Source organism: Pundamilia nyererei, unplaced genomic scaffold (assembly GCF_000239375.1).
Source record: "Pundamilia nyererei isolate P.nyererei 1_Seehausen unplaced genomic scaffold, PunNye1.0 scaffold00035, whole genome shotgun sequence".
Classification (NCBI taxonomy): Eukaryota; Metazoa; Chordata; class Actinopteri; order Cichliformes; family Cichlidae; genus Pundamilia; species Pundamilia nyererei.
This window is the reverse complement of record NW_005187436.1, coordinates 4084219-4105700: the sequence shown is the minus strand read 5'-3', so window position 1 is coordinate 4105700 and position 21482 is coordinate 4084219. Positions and strand designations below refer to the sequence as shown.

General features: G+C 39.7%; 1 protein-coding gene across 4 annotated transcripts; it reads left to right on the top strand.

Annotated features, from left to right (window-relative positions):
- Positions 1-437: 437 nt before the first annotated feature.
- Positions 438-21413, top strand: myrf (myelin regulatory factor). 4 transcript variants are annotated; one of them, XM_005730090.1, is made up of 27 exons: positions 438-1073; positions 8780-8870; positions 9001-9282; positions 9741-9802; positions 10427-10649; positions 10748-10845; positions 11013-11127; positions 11800-11995; positions 12095-12171; positions 12266-12376; positions 12470-12560; positions 14960-15160; positions 15331-15439; positions 15610-15719; positions 15801-15961; positions 16051-16123; positions 16232-16314; positions 16897-16965; positions 17066-17149; positions 17361-17428; positions 17541-17615; positions 17693-17920; positions 18090-18183; positions 18476-18538; positions 18820-18925; positions 19107-19181; positions 19318-21413. In XM_005730090.1, the coding sequence occupies exons 1-27, from the start codon at positions 1022-1024 to the stop codon at positions 19399-19401; spliced, it is 3081 nt and encodes a 1026-aa protein (XP_005730147.1). In that variant the 5' UTR covers positions 438-1021; the 3' UTR covers positions 19402-21413. The 4 variants fall into 4 exon arrangements, with proteins under 4 accessions (XP_005730147.1, XP_005730148.1, XP_005730146.1 ...); XM_005730091.1 differs by having other exon boundaries at positions 10745-10824; XM_005730089.1 differs by having other exon boundaries at positions 10745-10845.
- Positions 21414-21482: the final 69 nt, after the last annotated feature.

Genomic DNA, 21482 nt, shown 5'->3' with positions numbered 1-21482 from the left:
TACTTTTTTCCCCAAAATCACAAATTATAGATTTAGTTTAGAGATTATAATATGATTAACAGCACCTGCCAGCCCACTATTAGAAAGAGTAAATCTTTATGATTCTGTAAAAGGTTTTACACACAGAAAAAGAAAGTGGCAAAGATAAAATGACAACAGATTTGTTTAAAGTTATTGCCCATAACTTGTTTAGGAGCATTATAACACTGATACTAAATAAATAAAAATAAGATCTAGTTAAAGGAAATAATCAGTTGTTTTGTAAAGGGATAGTGAAACTAAAAGAAAACTCCAAGTTAAAACAAAATAATGATAATAAGAGTGAAGCAATGCCAAATTCATATTGAAACTATCTGTAAAGACAGACCACAGAGTCTCTGGGTCCTCACAGAAACTTTAAAGTTTTTTCCTTTTTTTTCTCCTGGGATGTTCGCAGCAGCACATCCCTCACCTGCCTCAGCTCCTCTCCTCCGACTCTGCTGCTCGCATCCTGTCTGAGAGGGAGAGGCAAAGGAGGAAGAGACTCAACCTGAGGGAGTCAACTTTAACCCTTTTTAATTCTTTTCTAACTTTTCATTTAACCGTCGACTTTTTCTCCCAGTGTCCCCCAGGAGGCTGCAGATCGCTTTTAAGAACGCAAACCAAACATTACTATGAAGCGTGTGGGAGCTGAAGGGAAGGCGCGACTAAAGGGACGTTTCTAATGATTTTCTTACAGAGACTTTTAGTGACAATTTAATTGAAAAAAAAACCCCAAATCGACCGAGATTAAAGCTTTAAAGTTATATTCAGCTGAAACGGCGAAGAACATACAGAATATTAATCCAGTTCCAAGGTTTGATTATTTGAACAGGAGGAAAGAAGTTCTTCGCAAACGGTGGATTGAAGCGCAAGTAGAAAAAAAGTCGCGATAATTGTAAATTAGAGTCCGGGATGTTTGTGTGAATGTTTCCCCGATCCGAATTGATTTCGTTCGGAAAAGGGGAGACTTTCATGGATTTTTTATGTGGGACCCGCTAGGATGGACCAGGACGTGGTAGATGAAACAGAAGCGTTACAGAGATTTTTTGAAGGTAAGACTTTCTGATTATTATAAAGTTTCTTCTTAAAACTTCAGAGAAAAGTGGTCTTTTTAAATTTATATAACCCGACCTTACTTCTAGAAAACTGCATTTCGTGAAGAAAATAAGCGCCGATCTGTTTTTGAATATTTCTTTTTGTTAATTCCACTTTTACGCACAGCATCAGTGTGAAAAACCCCTCCGCTGTTTTAATTTACCGGATACGGCAGGTGGTTAACATGAGATGATAGACTGGGTGGTCATATGAGAAAGTTTCTCTTTCACAGTAAATGTTTCCTATATGCTGCCCTCCTAAAAAATAATACTTATATTGTTAAAATTCAGGAGGGTTAACGGGTTCGGGGAGAGTGGGTCGGTGGGTGAGGGGGTGGGGGCAAAAGTGCTGGTGATGGGGAACAGATCAAGTAAACCTGGGAATCCTAAGAGCAAAAAATGAGTTGGAGGAGGGTGGGGTTGAGGGTTGAAAGGGTAGGAATTCAAGTGAAGATAAATGTTGTGTTTTGTAAATGTGCTGCAGGCACGGTGTGTGTGTTGTTGGTGTTAGAGACGCGATCATCATGTTGCAAACAAATGTGTCACGTTAGCCAGCAGTTATGCTGCAAGGCTTTGGACAAAATCAGTCTTCAGACTTGTATTTCGTGTAATTTCAGCAGGTAGACTTTATTTTTCTAAACTGATGTTTCTCTTTGTTTGGTTTCTGCTGTGACGTTGACGTCCTCGGTTGAGCTGCCTGTCTTGAGTTCAATTATTCAGTCGCAATTTGAGTAATTGCCTGACTTCATGAGCCTTTTTTCTTCTCTGAAATTTCTCATCACATGTGGCACAAGAAAACCCCATTATTCAAATTACAAGAGTTTCCCTGTGTATTGAGTGACTGTGTAATTTGTGTAAATAATAAAAGAACAACGAAGACCAAAAAAAAAGAAACACAACAGAAGGGGAAAAATAAGTCAACATAACAAATTCACACTTTACCAATTTGTTTGTTTGTTTTTTAATTGAATAAATAACTTTTCCAGGGAGCGTCAGGTGCACATATACAAAAACACTCTACATGACAAGTTATCTGTGAAGAGGTTTAGCACTTTATTATAGTACACACTTAGTGCTGACTTAAATATACACAGCCATCCATGACTGTCAGAGGTTTCTCGCCATTCTGAGAGGAATTTAGTGTGTTTACATTCTTGCTTTGGGAGTAAGAGAGATGTTCTTACTTTGGCTTTATTTCAGCCGCTCTCGCTTGGGCTAAAATGTCAACTTGTCCATGAGAAGTATAAAGTACGTGCTTATTGTCCTCTTTCTCCTAACTACCCCTCATGATTTTGATGCCACAAGTGTTCGTCTGATATTGAATTGAAGATTTGACTTTAAAGTGGAGTGAAAGTCGAAAATCTGCAAATCTGAATGCATGAGATAATTAAGCTGGGGTCTTTCAGTCATGCCTGAAACACAAACAGACGTGCACGCACACACACAGCTCTATAATGGATTTCAGCACCAGGTAAACTGTTGTAATGGTGATATATGTATACATTCACTTTAATGTACATTCCTGACATAGCCCTGGTAGCTGTTAAACGCAATGAGGTGAGACTGGTGTTTCTCCTCGGGTATTTGGCCTCTCGCTCTCTTTCTCTCTGACTCCATTAGAGTGACAGTTAGCAGACAGGGCGAGGAGGTGAGATAGTGCAGGCTCAGGGTGGAGAGAGACTGGCTGGGTTGAGGGAAAACCCAACGAAAGCACCAACCCCCTCAAAACTTGACCTTCTCCTCTCTGACTCACTATAGTGACTCGAAGTCGAGCCGTGTGTGAGCGCAACGTTTAACGGTAACATTTGTTGCTGTTGTCTTGGGTTTCTCCATCAGGTAAACAAACGATTGGTTGAATCATCTGTGTGAGATTTTCCAGCCTCAAAATGAGTTCGAAATATGGTGGGGAGTTAAAAAAGTGTGGATCCAGTTGACGTTACAAGGCGTGTTAGCGGGCCTGTGTAGCTGCACCTACACAGAGGAATCAGTGACGCCTACCTTACTCATCAAATCATTTTTTGTAAAATATTTTCCCAATTAAAAGATTCATTACTTTCTTTTCAAAATGACACAAAGAGCCAGCACAATCACACGAAGATATCCAGTCTACAGTCACAAAAAATAAAGAAACCCAGCAAATTCACATAGTTAACAAGCTGGAACCTTGGAACAAAAGGGCACAAATGATGAAGTGATATAAAAATATTGCTAATGAATGCTGCTGGCTTTCCAGGCACTTGGTTACAAATCAGTTTCATCACTTTCAAACGTACCCATGCAGATGGAGGATGCTGTTATTTCTGTACCTGCCAGAAATAAATAATGAAAAAAAACAAAACAATCTTTGAGCCTATAACCACTTAACAAGTCTAAAGGTGGATTAATAATTTTCTTGGTTCAAGAGCAATCCATGACCTGGGTTACTAAGTCCCGCAGTACTCCCACAGTCACGGTGAATAATGGATAAGAAGGCTGTCACTTAGATGGTTCCTCTGATTCATGGATTTAGCAATGAAATGCTGGTTGAGGAGTTTATTGTTTTTGAGCAGCCAGGCTTACTGCGCTTACAAGTGGGTTCTGTTTTTCATTGTCCCGCCCCACTCCCTTCACTTCAAACTGCCATCCCACTAATCCTCAGGTAGCGAATGTTGTTTACGGCTCCACTCGACATCAGGAGATTAAGTTCATGTTTGTGTGCAATAATTTGCAGGCAGGTAACAGATAGTGTTAACAGAACAAATTTGCTGTGAAGACTCTGCTTCTTATTGGATGTTTAGACTGCATCTTCCATATTTGATTAGTAAGCAATAACTGAGGTCTTCTTTACTTCTCTGTGTCTAAACGCGTTATCATAAGAAAACCTTTTTTTTTCATCATCTGCCACACGTTGCTCCGCATCTTATCTTTATTCCTCTATTTTTTTCCCCCTTTTTAGCGTCTTCTCCCTCTTTGTTTCGCCATGCTCTGTAGCTCTGTCTTGCGCTGACCCTCGACCTCACAGTTGCAGTGTTTCGCTGCTTTCCAGCCTCTCTCTCTGTGTCCCGGTCCCAGCCGTGTTACTCCTATAATCTCCTGAGCCAGGTCCACCGGTGCGACCAGTGCTTGTATGCGACAAGGGCTGTGTGTGGTAGCCTGGTACAGCCCTTTCTCATGACTGGGAAATAATCCTCATTATAACAGCCTTTCTCACACACACACACGTGAACATATACACAGTATGACACACACACACACATTTAGGTACTCTAATCTACGGCTTTCAGGTCTGCAGGAGAAAGGTTTTTTAGCCCGAGTAGGGAAACATGTGAAAAATAGACAGGAATTGTTCTTCTCATCTTCTGTTTCAGGTGTTTTCAACTCAAGGACTTCAACATGCTTTGGCTACGTGCAGGTACTCTGAGCCGCTCTGTCCGCTCTGTTTCTGTCTAGATTCAACTTGTTAGTCTGCACCCAACGAGGGGGCTTTCTGTTCATCTCACTCAATAATATCTGTGTCCAAGGGATGCTCTGCACTCTTTTAATGGTAACTCTGTCATATAAACAAATAGAGAAGACCAGTAACCTTAGAGTTATGTCCAGCTAGTCTAACGCCTTCTACTGATGATTTCACACATTAACTGTAATCTGTAGGTGCTATCCCCATGTCTCTAGTTGAGCTGCATTTTTGAGAGCAGCTGAGTTATTGTTAGGCTGTGCGCGTGGATGAAATTGACATTATCTGAATGCATCAGGTTTTTTTTATAGATTTTTACGGGGAGGGGGCTAGTTCAAATGGGACGGTGAAAAACAGATAAATAGAGAACCTTTTTGTTAAAAGCAGGCTTATATATCAATGAAATCCCAAATCCAGACTCTAGCAATCAATACTTTCTACAAATATAACTTTAATGCTCGTTAAAAAAAAGGTTTTTTTTAGTTTTTGTTTTACTGTAATTATTATTGTTGGTTAATCGTGCGTTGTGTTCTTGGTGTGCGTATGTGCGGCCAAGTTCACTGTAGTCCAACTGTTTGCTAATCAGGTGGACTTTGTTCACTCTTAGTTAAGATACTCACTAAGTGTTTAATTATTAACATGTTCATGCAAGCGCATGCAAATCTCATTTGGATGCGAAAATCAATAACGTTTAGAAAATTTGTTGAAGATTAGAATTGTTTTTTTTTGTTTGCTTTTTTTCTTAACTGTCATTAACCTTGATAATAGTTTATATATGTGTCCTCCAATTGGAAGTGGTGCCCTTGAGCCCTCCGTTTAGGGAAAAAGGAGGGAAAAACTGAGGAGGAATCTCTGTTCAAGGATCTAGATGTTGCATGTAATGGAAAAACAGCCCAGTCGATTCACACTGTTGATGATAAATGTATAGTTTGGAAAGATGTTAAGACCGTGACCCAAGAGGATGATGAGTAACCTTGATGTGGTGCCAAAAACAAAACACCTGAGTACCATGACACTTTAACTGAAGAGGTCATGTGACTCGGGATTCTAACTTCATGATGCTTTGACTTAGCACAACCTCAGCCAAGGCCACTGTCCTATTTTACACAGGGAAGTGATGCCGATGCAGCTTGGGAGGTATAATTTAAAAAAAAAAAAAAAAATGGAAAGAAAAATTTAATTTGTGCGTTTAACCAAATGCTATGAGTGAAACTGTGATTAACAAGCTCTCCCACACTCAGTCCTCTGTCTTTACAAGCAAGGCATTGAAATGGTGGCAAAACACACACACTCATGAGCATAAAAACAAGTGCGTGTTCACATGTGCACGCGTATGCGTACTCACACAGGCACACACACACACATACATCCCTCTCAGCCCCTAATCTCTCAAAGGGCGAGTCTGTATCGAAGTTGGACTGACAATCACTTCACTGTTCCTCACTGAGCACAGCTGGACAACGAAAAACATGGAGGACAGGGAAATGTATACATCCAGTTCACAACAACTGAAGAGAAAGTGATTTAATAATCGGTGCATTTTTTATTAGTAGTAATACACAAAGTGATGGGGTAAAGTTGCAACAGTGAAAGTGTATTCCAATTCCTGACATCCTCGTCTGACGATAACTGAACTTTACTCTTGCTTTAGCCCCAATATTTAGACCTGTGCTGTTGTACTGGTGTCTCTATCGGGTGTCCAGTCTTTATTTAAGTCACAGTCATTGTATCAGGTTTGAATCGCATGTTGCAAAGATTTTACTCTTACCTTCTTCTCAACACAGTGATAAATGGGGCTAACTGTGATTTTCCATTTATTTTCTAAAGTCGCTGCTTATATGGACAAACAAGGTTGAAACATATAGCTCCCTTTAACCCTGTGAGATTTCACTGTTTAGCTGTTCTTCCACTGCTTTACTGTTAACTGGACTGCTGCAACACTTATGGTGTTGTCAGCTGGAGCAGATAGCTGTTTTTTGTTCTGTTTTTTAACACAAAGACTTTCAGTGAAAGTGGAGGAACTAAAGAGTTGGTAGAGACCAAAACAGAAAGAGAGCAAATATTAGCTCTACATTATCTAACCGGCCACAATGATTTTTCAAATTGCCCACAAGCTTTTGCTATGCCACCCTAAAAGCTGACATTATCCAACTATTGTATTCCTGAACTATTTAAATTTCTGCTGAGTGAAAAAGAAATCTAATAACTGCAGATTTAAGTAATTGAAGTCCATAAATGTTATGTTAGAGACAAAGTCATAATTCAATAAATACATTTAAGTCGCATCTCTGTTTGGTAGGGATCGGTTTCTACTGGGCAGAAAGATGGTCTGTCTCATATTTTCCCTTCAGTTTTCCTCTCTGTTTTTCCGCTATAGCTAGAACCCTTAGACATTAAACTTGCATTCTGCCCATCCTGCCCCCTCTCTCCCCTTTCTCCTTAGCCTCCATCTATCTGCCCTCCCCTCTCCCTCTATCTCTCAATTTTTTCTTATCAGTCCTGCCAGCTCAAATTTACTGCCTCTTTGGGTGGGGTGCACATCTGGATCTTATTTAAGGGGAACCATCCTGCTTTTCTCCCTTTGCACTGGCATGTATTAGGAGACATTCACCATCTGTTTCTTTCCAGTGAAAACAAGACAGTTTACATCATAAATAGTGCACCATAAGGATTTATGATGTCAAACTGTCGAATTTTATTTGATTAGCTTGAGACCAGCGGTTTAGTCTGTTGCCTTAATGATTAAGACTTATAACTTTTTTTTTTTTTGCTGTACACTTTGGGGTTTTTATTCAAAATACAATGTTGTCTAATAAACTGTCTGTGGTGATGAGTCAAAATGTTTAAAGTGGGTTCAGAGAAACTGTGGCACGAGTACTACAAGCGACCTTTCTGTTTGGTTTCAGGTAAACTGAACGAATTTAGTAGATGTTTTTATTTTAAAAGGAAAGTGAGAAACATTTTCCAATGTTAACACAAAAATTCCTTGCATTCCCAACTGAGTAGCTGCTTAATCTATCAGAGGAAGAGTATGTGTGAGTGTGTGTGTGTGTGTGGGGGGGTGGGGGTGAAAGAAAGAGAGAGAATGAGCAAGAGAAAGAAAGTCTGAGGTTCACTGACCACCCACTATACCAGCCCCCCTCCCAACCACACTGTGCCCAGCACAGTTTGGGACAATTTTAGTGACAGCTTTAGCGAAAGTCTCACCTTCGTGTAACACTCGAGATGAATGTTCTGTTTGACATAGTAAATGCCAGTTTTTATAACCTGGTTTACTCTTTTCTAAATATATCCATAAGAATGTGCTCGTCCTACATATTGGCATTTTAAAGATTAGGTGGGGTCATGTGTTTGGGATTTGTGAGGCTTTGCCTCTCAAAGGGTAAAAATGCCGCAGGGTTGGAATAAGGAATAAGGATTTGGAAATGATTGAAAATGTGTTTCTAACTCACCTTTAAGATGAACTTAAATTTCAACAAAGAAGAAAAATACTGACAATAAAATCCTGCAGTCATACTCAAACAAGTGTATGCCCAAAATTTTGATTGCGTGTAAATTTTCCATGTAATTTCATTACAGAAGTACAATATTAAACATTCAACTTAATGCAGTCTGGTTAAATTAAATTTACTTGATTTGTACACATTCAGTTTGCATTAAAGATTAATTATTTAAACAAATAAACCTTTGATTTTATATGCTTAAGCAAAATTAGAATTTTTCCCTGTTTAGGAAAAAAAAAAAAATTCTGAGGATTTTGTCCAAGGTTGAAACGGTGACGTAAAGTGATTCCAGTTGCTTTGCGTAAGATTAGAAACATGCTATCCATTTACCATTCCAGTCTATATGTGTAACCACTTAGTGGCACTGAATCATAAGCATGTAATGATAACTACCAGATCCTAGTTGCTCACTCCTGAAATGATGATGTTTAAATTGTTTAAAAGCCAATCACAGCTCTTCTTTTTCCACGATTTTCAATTATATGTTCAAGAAAACATAACGACCTTTTAATCCATGAATGTGTTGATATCACATGCTCTACTGAGTTTATAATATGTTTTAATGTTCGTTTTGTGTTATGTTTTTAGATAGGGAATGGTTACAACACAGGCTTATGTGGAAACCGCAACTCTCGTGGCACTGAGTGAAGTTGCTGAAAGACTCCTTTTGCTAATCCCCAGATGCTCTCTATCTCCCCTCCATGTTCCCAACCCTGCCTTCACCACAGGTCATGATATTACCAGCTCTCTGGAACCAGCCAACATCGACACCAGTATCCTGGAAGAGTACATCAGCAAGGAGGACGATAGTGCTGACATGTCAGTAGGGACTCTGAACCAACCCAGCAACGTCAAAACAACATGCGCCAACCACATCAGATCATGTTGTTACAAAGGAATTTGTTTTTCCTGATAAGGCTAATCCCTTTTTCTTCTTCTTTTCTCCCAGCTGTTTCTCAGAGGTCCATAGCACCCCAGGACCAAATTATTCATCTCCCCAAGCAGGAGTGTCCTCCTCTGGAGGGTTGGTGTGTGGTGTGAGCCCCCCTATTCCACTACGCCAAGGAGCCCCTCCACCTGGGCCCCCTAGCTGCCAGAACGCCTACCCCCCAGGTCCATCGCTGGGCCTCCGACACGGCTACCCCTGTCTGGCACAGCAACAGCAGCAGCAACACCAGCAACAGCAGCAGGCTCACGTCAAACCTGAGCACAGGGGCCATTACGCTCCAGGGTGAGCACAATAGCATGGTGTTAGATGGATAGAGGTACAGGGAGGACACAAAACATAACGTGAGTTGATGAAAAGGAGTGCAGATCCTAGATGCTCTTGGCACCTCACAACCTACAACTCCATTATGCAATCAATACTTAATCAAGCGTCATTTGAACAAATAAAGCTTCAGACGCTCAAGAGGGGGAGGGAGGCTGATAACAGCCAGAGAGAAAGAGAGTCAAATTACGTCCTGCAAAAAAAATTCAGACACACACATCTCGTGTAAAGGGCTTGTACATGAGAGTGATCCCAGGTTCTGCCTTAGATATAATGGCAGTTGGAAAACAAGAAGAATGCATGGGGACGATTTCTAGCACGGTAGAATTTTAAATATAGCTCTGATTATAAAATCTTGCTATTGTTAGTTTGTGAGGGTAACATCTACTACCTTATTTGTTTTTATATTTGTTTATTAGGACACTACCTGAGTCACCCCCAGACTCCAGCTCAGAACCGTACTCTCCCCAACAGGTGAATGGTGAGTAACAAGTGTTTTTTCTCTCTCCTTAAAAAGAGAAAAGTCAAACGAGCTCCAATAATAAGGAAAAGAAGTGGTGCTTTAAATCAAAGAAAGCGGGAGAAAATATGAAAGGTTTACACAGGTTAAACTTCTCTGAGTCAATATCTGTTAGTCATCAGTTTGGTGTGTTTGAACAAGCAGAAACTCGAGTTCATTTGCAAACAATTCGATACCTAACAAGACACTAAAGGAAGCTGGTGTCTGGTATTTATTAATGTTTTAATATTCTACATTTTCTGAACACGTTCATTTCAGGTGCACTTTTCAGTTCAGCGTACAAGCTGAATACCGGCCGTGCCCAAAGTCACATTTCTATGCCGCTCAAACACCTGTGTTGGTATTAGTGAAAAAGGTGTGGAATGGTGTTATCTGATGGGCACCCCTTCAGTTTGAAACAATAGAAAAAGACCTTTAGCCAAGGTTGGAGGACAGCAGAATAAACTACAGAAAGAAATGCAAAACAGGAGGATTGATATGTGGGAGGAAATTTACATTCTGAGTGTGAAAAAGGAGCCACAAGGGCCGACAGTTTGTAGAACAATGTAACCATAATTCTCCTTTCCCAATGGGTTTTTTTTTTAGATCCTCACATGATCAGGACCATGACTCCAGAGAACATGTGCCACATGACTCCAACGCCGCCTCTCCCACCACACGGGCACTATCCCAGCATGCATCGGGACATGTACCTGAAGCCTGAGCCTATGATATCCCAGTACGCCATTGGACCGGCTGCAAGCGGAAGTGGAGACATGCAGCAGACGCAGATGCTTCATCAGTTACTTCAGCACCCTCAGGGTCAAGAGTGAGTCATGACGATGCACAGGGTTGAGGAGTTGGGGGGGATTGCGTTGCCCAGAGAGAATGATGGCTAATCTCTACAATTTCTTTCTCTAACAGCAGCGTTCCTGCTCATCAAGCGAAGAAGAGGAAGCACTCTGACTCTCCCAACAGCACCCTGAATTCCCAAATCCTCACAGGTATCATCAAACAAGAACCAGGTAGGCAGGCATCTTCTTTTCCCCCCTTCCTCACCTCCTCTACTTCACCTTCTCTCCACTGCCCTTAAACTCTAACACAGATAAAGACGCTTACAGAACAGATATGAACATTATTAACAGTCCTTGGTCACCCTTTAATAGCCCACATTTCAAACTGTTTTTCACAGGTTTAATGCAGGATGCAGACAATGCCTACCTGGACCCAAATTATCAGTGCATTAAGTGGCAACCTCACCAGCAGAACAAGTGGACGCTGCTATATGATGCCAACTGCAAAGAGCTGTGGGTGGAAGTTCACTTGCACACGTTGTAATGTTTATTTGGAACGAAAAGAGCAGAAATACCCCCACAGAGGCTCAAAAATGAGAGGAGTCTTAATTAGTTAAATGGATAATGTGAACAAAGTGTATAGCGGGAGTGCCAAAGGAATAGGAGTGTTGCAAAAAAGGCCTCTAAATTCCTCAGTGGTGAGCTGTGCGGGGGAGTGACGAGCACAGGGTTTCGGCTTAGAAAGGCAACGTGAGGAGGGGGTATAGGGAAAAAAAATTAGCGTGCACCTTCTTATGCACTCACAGTGCCAAAATAAAAAGAAGTATAGGTAGGGAGGAGGGTTAGAATGAACTCACTAGACCTTTCAGATATGTTATCAAAACCACCTGGTTGACCATCACAACTTTTAGAACGCCATGCCTACTTAAAACAGAGAAGAAAGACAAAGAAAGAGTCTTTTCATTTATTATGAAGTTCTTTTTTTTATTCAGATCTTTTAGGAATCTCAAATACATACACCAATTTTATTAATTTTATTAGGCTACAGTGTAATTGATTTAAAATTAATGTTAAGGACAGATAAATCCACGTGCATGTCTTTATCTTTAGTGATAAAAATACGGAAACTATGAAGTTTCCTGTGTGTTCCTAGTGTTAAGATGCTTTCTCTTTCCCTGCTTTTAGCCCGATGCCAACCTACCGTGTTGACGCTGACAAAGGCTTCAACTTCTCCTTAGCTGATGATGCTTTTGTTTGCCAGAAGAAGAACCATTTTCAGGTCACGGTATACATCGGCATGCTTGGAGATCCCAAGTATGTCAAGACAAGCGAAGGACTGCAGCCCATTGATTGTTTTTATCTCAAACTTAATGGAGTAAAGGTGAAGGCAACATCGAGGCAGCAGTATTGTGACTGGCTATAGTATTTATTAGTTCTGTAGTATATTGACTGCATGGGTTATTTCTGCCTTCACTGCCAGGTGGAAGCCATGAATCAGTCCATCAGTGTGGAGCAGTCGCAGTCCGACCGCAGCAAGAGACCTTTCAAGCCAGTCCTGTGAGTTTGAGGTTTTTAATTGAGAAACAGTAAATAGCTGTAGTGGTTTTGTTTTTTCATTTTTAAATAGTCTCTTGATTTTTGTCTCTTTCAGTGTCACTTTGCCTTCAGATCAGGTCACTAAGGTCACAGTGGGACGGCTCCATTTTAGCGAGACCACAGCAAATAACATGAGAAAGAAGGGCAAGCCAAACCCTGATCAGAGGTGAAAAGCCACTGCACGTAAAAATACCACACGCTTTGCTCACAGGCCAAGTTCGGGTAGTCACATCTACCTCGGATTATTCTGCCTTTCCAGGTATTTCATGCTGGTGGTGGCGCTCCATGCACAGTCCCACAATCAGAGCTACACTGTGGCTGCTCATGTGTCTGAGAGGATCATCGTCAGGGTAACGTCTGGCCATGTCTGTCTGCTTCCTACAACAATCATATCCCTTGTGAATGTGACACCTTACTCTTTGTCTGCTATGCACACCTTTCTGTAATACACTATTTCTCACATCATCTTCTCTCTTTTCTGTTCTTTCCATTAGTTTTATCTGCATGCCTGTAATCTTCATTACACCTCAAATACTTTTGTTTAGAAGAGTTCATATTATGAAACAAAGCGCATTGTTACTGTCTTGTAACAACTGTATATCTTTTTTAAAAACCTACTATTCATGAACTAAGTACAACAGTCTGGATTTATGCTTGCATTTTAAATTCATCACGTTTTATATCTTTTGAATGTATCTAAAATGTTAAAATCCCCAAATTTTGAAATCAATTGTTTTTGCTGGACAGTGACAGTGTTGTCATTAACCTACTCAGATAGCAATATTTGCTTACAATGTGGTTCTCTTGTGGTTCACGTTTAGGCTTTACTGACAGTGATGAGCGTTGCTATCTCAATTCAGCCACACCTTAAACAGTAACCCTCATTTCATTATATTTTGCTTCCAAAGAGACAGACTTTCTTGTAATTTTTTTAAGTGGTTGTTATGACGCTCCCACACTCATGAAAGCCATGGCTTGCTGTTGATTGGCTGCCATGGGAGAACCATCAGCTAATGCAGGGTACCTGTGTCTTGCAGGCTATAAAAGCTGGCCCAAATGAACTGCTCAGTCTCTCTTCTACTCCACCTGACACAACCTATTGATGAAGTTTTGATTAGGTTATGTTTATTACATCATTTTATATTTTAATATATTTAAACTCTCTCCTTATCACCTACTTTTACCCAGTTTGTGACAGTGGTCTTGAGCATTGGCTTTTTTCCCCCCTCATTTTTGTTCGAGTCTTTGTACCTGATATTTTCAGAATAATATATTTTTTTTTTAAGGCCCCCCCCTTCCTTTTACGTTTTTAAAAAAATCACCTAACTGAAGGGAAGATCCGGTGGTGTGTCAATTTTAAATTGTATCTTTAGGCACTCACTACCAAACAGATCATTTGTTTCTATTTCTTCACTCAATTTTACAAAAAATGCCAAAAATAACATAGTTTGATGGGGTTAAAATAGCATTTTTGCACCAACAAGGTGATTTCCACAGAGCTATGAGACAAAAACTTGGCACATCTCAGCATGGTGTGGAGCGTGTTCTTAAAAATGTATGAAAACTGGACAATTGTAGGACAAAACAATAAGTTGCAGGTCTCGAGCATATAAACAGTGTCTTAAAAAACGTCCTTAAAAAAATATACTGATCCATCTACTGTTTACTAAAGCCTGACCAGAAATGACCCCAGTAAAAAGATGTCAAGAAGCCTTCTTAGGGAAGGGAAGCTGGGAGAAAAGGTTGAGGTACGCTAAACTACACAAGACCTGGACTAAAAATCAATGGCAACAGGTCTGATGGAGTGGTGAATCTTTAAATCTTCAGCAATATGTTCCAAACTCATGGTTTGGGGCTGCATTTCAGAAAGCGGTGTTGGGGATCTTGTCAAAATTGATGGAAGTATGAATCCAGAAAACTCTCTGATTTTGATCTGCCATGCAATACCATCTAGAAAGCCTCTGACTGGCTTCTTTTTTCAGCATGACCACGATCACAGTCTGTCATGAATTGACCTCCCCAGAGTCTGAATCTCAGTATTATTGAAGCAGAATGGGTCCATCTTGACAGAGAGCAAAAATATAAAAAATGAGGGGTGGCTTGAGACTTTTGCACAACACTGTATATGAGCCAGACTGTAGGCACATCAGGCCATTACAACATTTGACACTGATATAATTGACTTATAAGTGGCAAAGGTAATCCTGACATATCTAATATGTATGCTATCTGGGTAGATTTGTAAAGCATATGATTACAAAGTATGATAGCAAATATTAGAAGAGCTTTTTGACTGTGACACGTACATTTGCTTATTGTTAGACAATGACTTATTAAACATTAAATAAGCTTGTCTGCTTTCTTGCAAAAAGCAAGATGAGAAGATGTTACACATCTCTGCACGGTAATGCCGGTTAGCTTAGCTTAGCCTAGCATAGCAGCAATACAGAACTGGAACAGCTCGGTTACTTTTGGTTGCTTGTATGATGTGTTGCCTGCCCATGTAAACAAATGAAAAGTGTTTATAGTTGTAAGGCAGAGTCATCATTTTATAATGACTCACTTAGAAAACGTCTGCTTGGATCTTCTTATCTTGTTTGCGGGAAAGCAAATAAGCATATATTCCTAAATGTCAACCTGTTTTTGGAGCATTGCACCTATCTTTAAAAAAAGCTTTTTTTATTATAACATTTTCAAAATCCCAATCACACGTTTTCTTTGTATCTCCTTCTTTGTTTCTCTGCGACAGGCATCCAACCCAGGCCAGTTTGAAAGCGACAACGAGGTGCTGTGGCAGCGTGGACAACTGCCAGACTCCGTCTACCACCACGGGAGAGTCGGTGTCAATACAGACAGACCGGACGAGGCCCTCGTTGTCCATGGCAACCTGAAGGTCATGGGCTCCCTTGTGCACCCATCTGATATCAGGGCCAAAGAAAATGTCCAGGAGGTCAGGATGGCACTCACAGTACATGTGTGCCTCAAAACTCTCAGCGTGTCATTGTGTGTTTTCAGCACACCATCGTGAATCATGCCATCCAAGTCATGTCATGTTGTATTCTTCATCTGCAACGTTAGCGTTGTGTTTTCATACCATCTGCACATTCTGTCTGCGTGTAGGTCGACACCACAGACAATTTAAAACGGATTTCTCAGATGAGGCTGGTCCATTATCAATACAAGCCTGAGTTTGCTGCCACCGTGGGCATAGAGAACACTGCAGAGACTGGTAACAACTTCATAAAAAAAACTGTACAAGTTTAAATCTTGCATTTCAGCATCTCATTTGTTTGTGCAGTATATCATGCTATCATCTCAATGTCTTCATTTAGTATAAGTCCATTGTTAAGTATATCCTGCATTAATCTGTGAGGGCTTGCTTGGTGTATCCTTCTGCAGGAGTGATTGCTCAAGAGGTTCAACAAATTTTGCCTGAGGCAGTGAAAGAGGGGGGTGATGTGGTGTGTGCAAATGGAGAAACTATTTCCAACCTATTAGTTGTCAACAAGGTAATGAAAGTTCAGGCATGCATACAGTACCGTGCTCAAAGTCATTACCATCAACTCTGATTGCTTCCTCTAATTTCAAAGGAGCGTATCTTTATGGAGAACGTCGGAGCGGTGAAGGAGCTGTGTAAGCTGACGGACAACCTGGAGACTCGTATCGATGAGCTGGAGCGTTGGAGCCGCAAACTGGCCAAACTGCGTCGCTTTGACAGCATGAAGAGCACCGTGAGCGGGGGCACGGTCAGGTAAGAAAAATTCATTTACACATTATCACACAATGACAGTATGACCGTAAAGGTTAAAGAAATTACTTGTGTTTTTCTTGTTAATGTAGCCAGTCAGGAAGTTATTTTAGCAGGACAGGAAGTGGCCCACTAAAGAAAAAGACAGTCAACCCAGGAAGCAAGGTGCGTGATGATACTAGTGTTTTCTTTTCTCCCTTCGTTATTGTTGTTATTGTTCTGTTTTTGAAGTAAAATGTGCTCATTTAATTACATCTGATCTGCTTATTGCAGAATTTACCTCCAGATCAGGGCTGCATCAGTCAGAAGTTCATGCAGGGAACCATCCTGGCACTGGTTGTGGTCATGGCTTTCAGGTTAGAGGAGATAATGTGTTTGGTGAGGGGACATTAAACCCTAGACTATATTTAAAAGATGGAAATAGACACCATTCATCATCCATTTGTTCAAGCCCCAACTTTATGCCTCAAGTTGAGAATTTTGGCTGTTTTTTTCCCCTTTTTCTAAACATCACAAGCAAGTGGTGGATCTCTCTGAAAAATGCATGCTCTTATTACAGTGATTTAATACGCTATACCTTAAAGTATACTTCGCTTTGTCATGTATTTTACTCTAAAAGTATTTCACTCAAACCAAATAAGACTGAATCAAAACAGAGTTGAAACTACCAACTGAGATGATAAACTCAAAATGTTTACCAAGTTCATAAATTAGGTGAGAAAAAGAGCCATTTTCTGATAAATTTCTATGTAACTGTACTTCTTGCTGCAACAAAAGGAGTCGCCCCCTGCCGACCATTATAAACAATGCGAATGTTTTTAAACCAGTCAAACAGCAGATGCAACGCCCATCTTTTTTATATTGTCTATGAGTGGGCCAATGAAAAACGGATACATGATATGATGATGTTGATTTATTGGATCTTTATTTGTCCACAGTGTCATTTCCATGTCTGTCCTTTATGTACTCACTCTTCACCACAGAGGAGATGTCACTGAAAAAGATGGGTATGTGTTTTTAACACACAAACACCTTGTAGTAAAATGAAATTAATTTTTCACTTCTTTGTTAATGCCTTTCTATATAATCTGTCCCTGCTTTCTGTAGCTATGTTCCTTCCTGTGTTCTCTACATCTCTTGGATGCCCATCTTCACTGCCACTATAACTGTCTGTCCACCTGTCTGCCCATGGTACACAATCAACACCCAGTCCTACTACTCAAATTTCCTGATCTGCTCTTTCAGTCTTATCTTTGATTGCTTAGTAGGGCGTTTCTTTTGTTCTGTCTGAAAGGAGATCATGAGTCACATATCTAAGCATTCTTAAACTGTCTTTTACATTAAGTGTATCATTACTTGAACTAAACCATGTCCTCCTCCTGTACCAATTAATCTGATGCAGGTCAAGAGCTGAAGTGGGATCTTCCCGCAAGGGTCCAGATACTCCATTGTCCACTACCCTTGCACCAGGTGAGTGGAGGCTCTTATCAAATGATCACGTGGGATCAACTTTCACTGTTAAGTAGTAGTGTGAATAGTTTTGCTTATCTGATTTCATTCTGTTTCCTCAAAACTCCTGCAGCTTGCTGTTCAACCACAGCCATAAACAACCAATCAGCTGCTGTTTCAACAATGAGTAACAACCAATCCACACCAGGTATCAAAGTCTCTGGTAATGTGAAAAAAGTCTTGTTTCTGAATGTCCATACACATTTATTATTTCTCCCTCTCTAGCTTTTAGCAGCCTAGTTCCTACACCCGGCCTGATTAACAAGAAGGCCAAGTCCAGACTAATGGACAAAGATCACAACAGAAACCGTCTGAGTCACACATCAGCACCCATTTATTTTGCCAAGTCCAAAAGGCCGAGCCCTGAAGAGACGGATGGAGCGGGAGCCATCAACCGTCTTCCTGGTGGGCAGCATCCACTGCCACGCAGACAACGTAGCCTGCACACAAAGGGTAAAAATCACAGCCCAGCCAGAGCACTTTCTTGACACGCATAATATGCAGTATGCAAACACAGTAAAGCCTTTTGTTTGACGATGGCAAACAAAAATTGTCTGCATGCTGTACAAAGGAATGCTATTAGTTTAGCGTCTAATGCTATTTTATTCCCTCTTTTTTTCAGGAGTGAAATCGTCTCCCTCTCTCAGTAGCTTATATATCATGGAGACAAACCAAGAAATCAAACTGCAAAACTGTGCAACAGCCAAAAGCTGCAGGTAAACACACAAAGGTTACTCTAATGTAGAGTTATGTGTACATTTTCACTATGAAAAACAAGTAAACACTAAAAAGAAAGAAACAAGAACAGTTTTATTGTGCCTTGGATGTTTTTGAACCCTATTGTAGGGATTTATTTTTATTTTTTTTGCTAACATGGCTGGAGTTGGGAATATGGTCACTATCAGTCCAGTATCGCTTCATCATCTGGAGTGTTACGTTATCAGTGCATTACAACTTTGCATTATTAATGTTGCATGTTAATGCACCTTTTCTCTGTCTCATCTCTAGCTACACGGTATCACTTCATGGAAAAATAAATTCCTCCATGTCACAAATCACGTTACACATGACGTGAGTACGCAAACGCCATCTGCAATAACAATAGCAAAGTTTTGATTTATAAACAAATGAATTCATAGTAATGTTTTACGTTTCCTAGAAAGACTTGTGGGGTTTGGTACTAACTACAAACTAATGGATGGAACTACTGTAGCTGCTTTCTCATGAAATAATTTCTCATATATTAAGCTTCAAATTGCACATTTACATTTTCAACGTTCAACATGCGAGATATTGTTGGGAGATTATCAGGAAATAAAAGACCAAGATAAAATAAAGCTTTACCAACACAGGTCTACAAACAGCTTGTGGGTACGACAATGTGGAGCCACGAAGGGACGTTTATGCCCCAACCACACAGAAACACAGCTCTATAATGAACAGAGTACATCAACAAAGGTACTTAATGGCATTTATATATTCCTCATCTCTCATATAATGAAAATATTTTTCATTGTTTTGTCAGTTGATGCTGCCCTAATTATATAATACTGATATTATACAAAATATTTCCTACATTACTGTAATTTTCTCATTTTTTGAATGAGATATTCCTATGTTCTTTCTGCTTCTCTCTAAGGGGACTCATCACTTGTGGTCGGTGCCTGTGCTGCCTTACCAGGACATCACCTATCACTTTCGTGTCTCCCTGTCTGTGAGTAACCTGGTCCTCCAAAACATACAGTCATCGTGGATGCTCTTCTGCGTTCTGTAATCTGTTCATGGTTGTTTTGGTAAAGTCAGAAGTGAGTAATAAATTCTGTTTTTCTTACACTCTTTTTTGTTAACAGAGTGACAGAGTGAGCTGTGACACTGAAGGAAAATCTACACCGTACTCTGACTACCATTTTCTCATAGAAAGCAGCTGCGTGTGAGGAAGCAGATGATGCATCCCAGTCCCTTTACAGTATACCATATTTCTCCATTTGTATGCGGTTATGATGGGATCAAGTTTTGTCTAATTATTGTACATTATTTTAAAGATATTCAAACAGAGCAAATGATTTACTGTACCACCACTGTAGTCCCTTTCATATGTATATGCATTAAGACATCTCCTTTTGCTGTGATCACTGGAGTTTGAAACACTGTATATGACTTTTTTTTCTGTTGATGACTGAAACTGAAAACTGTGTCGTACCACTGTTAACTGCTAATGTAAAAGTAACGCACTTAGTTCATAGCTCAACAATTTTTATTTTTTAAATTTGTTACTCGTCACTATGTCTTCCATTCCTAATATAAGCCGTAACATTGTTTTTAGCAGAATTTTCTAAATCAAGTCCAGGCTACGATGTTACAACAGAAGGCACTGCAAACATACACTATGGATCTGTATGTACAACAAAACCAGTCACAACTGGTTTGGAAGAATACTTTTCAATACTTTTATACACTGGAGAGGAGATCACTGGCTTCTGCTGAAGGCCACGGTAAATGGTTGCAGCTAGCACTGAAAAGATACCTCAGTAGTGCACAGTGTCTGCAGTGGGGCTTTGTGCTGAGTCTGCAGCAGTTAACTGTACTGCCTATCCTAATGCAGCCCCTGACTAAAAGCCGTGCACAGAGGTGTGCACACTCTGTGGCATTTCTGTCTCAATCGTGACACTGAATTAAACACCAAGTTGTTACATGTTAATGCCTATTACTACATAGAAACTGCTTCTTAAATGCATTAAAAACACCTCAAAACCTCTGAGCTGTGCACATTGTAGCAGATTCCTTAGAGGATTTAATATGTTAAGACTGGAAAGCATAGAAATCACAGGAAAATAACATGATGCACTGAGAGCTCGCTGAGTCCAGCACTGACAATATTTCAAGAAACACTGGAATAGCTTACACTGTATCTTGCTAACTGGACAATGCTGGTAAGGCAATAAATATGAATATGAAATATGTCATTTCATGTGCATGCCCAATCAATTTCTCTAAAACGGTACATTGTAGCTGAGATGCTGCTCCAGCTTGGAAGTTCTTGTCTTAATGCCTTGATCACAAACCTACGAGGAAATTCATTTACACACATGTAAAACTGGATTCTATACACTGGACTCTTTCCTCTGTTTTTCTGGATGTTTTTTAAAACAATTTTTCCTTTGCTTATACAGCTAAGTATATGCAGTGATAATATGTTTGATATAACTGATTTGTATTATGTTTTTGTTTTGTATTAGCTTCACTTGTCTCAAAGGAAATCTCCATTTAACTTCAGACGTTGTGGTTTTGTTGCATTTACTGAAATTTGCTTTTCAATCCTTGTCCCGTATGTGTCTTTATGAAGAAAAAAAAACACATTTATATTAAATAGGAAAAGCCATCAGATAAAGTTTATGGACTCTGTAATAATATGAAAATTCTGTACATGCTTTCACTATAATTATTATGACTTCAGTATATGGTACTATTTTAGCTTATTTATAATTCACCAGCTAGCATAATGAAACCACTGTAGCACTTTTTGCACTGTATATATATATATATATACGAAAAAGGCTTTTGCTGTATCCAGTGCACCAGACTGGTGTCAGACACTTTGGTAGAACTGGGTTGTTTGTAACTGTATAGCTTCATTTTTTTGTCACTACCAATGCTCCTTTTTATCGGGTGTGTTTTTAGCATATTGTTGGGTTTTTTTTGTTTATTTGTTTGTTTGTTTGTAGTTGATTTTGATATCAATAATATATTAACTTTCAGCTACTGGAGCCAAGGAATGATTGATAAACATTAAAACATGCATATATTAAAAGGCCCATGTGTAAAGCAAAAAAAAAACGCAAAAGACTAAAGCTCAGTGACTACATTAATATCACTACTTTTCATTTTCAAAGCTTTTGTCAATAAATATGCTGTAACACTATAAATGCATGCAGTAAATAAACTTACTATTACATTTCCTGAGGTTTTATTTCATTTTATGCTGTTTAGTCTACCTGCTCTATAAGACCACTATGGA

Coding starts and splice junctions, on each gene's coding strand:
- myrf (XM_005730089.1), top strand. CDS start 1,022: ATGGACCAGGACGTGGTAGATGAAACAGAAGCGTTACAGAGATTTTTT. Junction 15,720..15,800: donor ACCTATTAGTTGTCAACAAG/GTAATGAAAGTT, acceptor CTAATTTCAAAG/GAGCGTATCTTTATGGAGAA. Junction 17,616..17,692: donor TAACAACCAATCCACACCAG/GTATCAAAGTCT, acceptor CTCCCTCTCTAG/CTTTTAGCAGCCTAGTTCCT.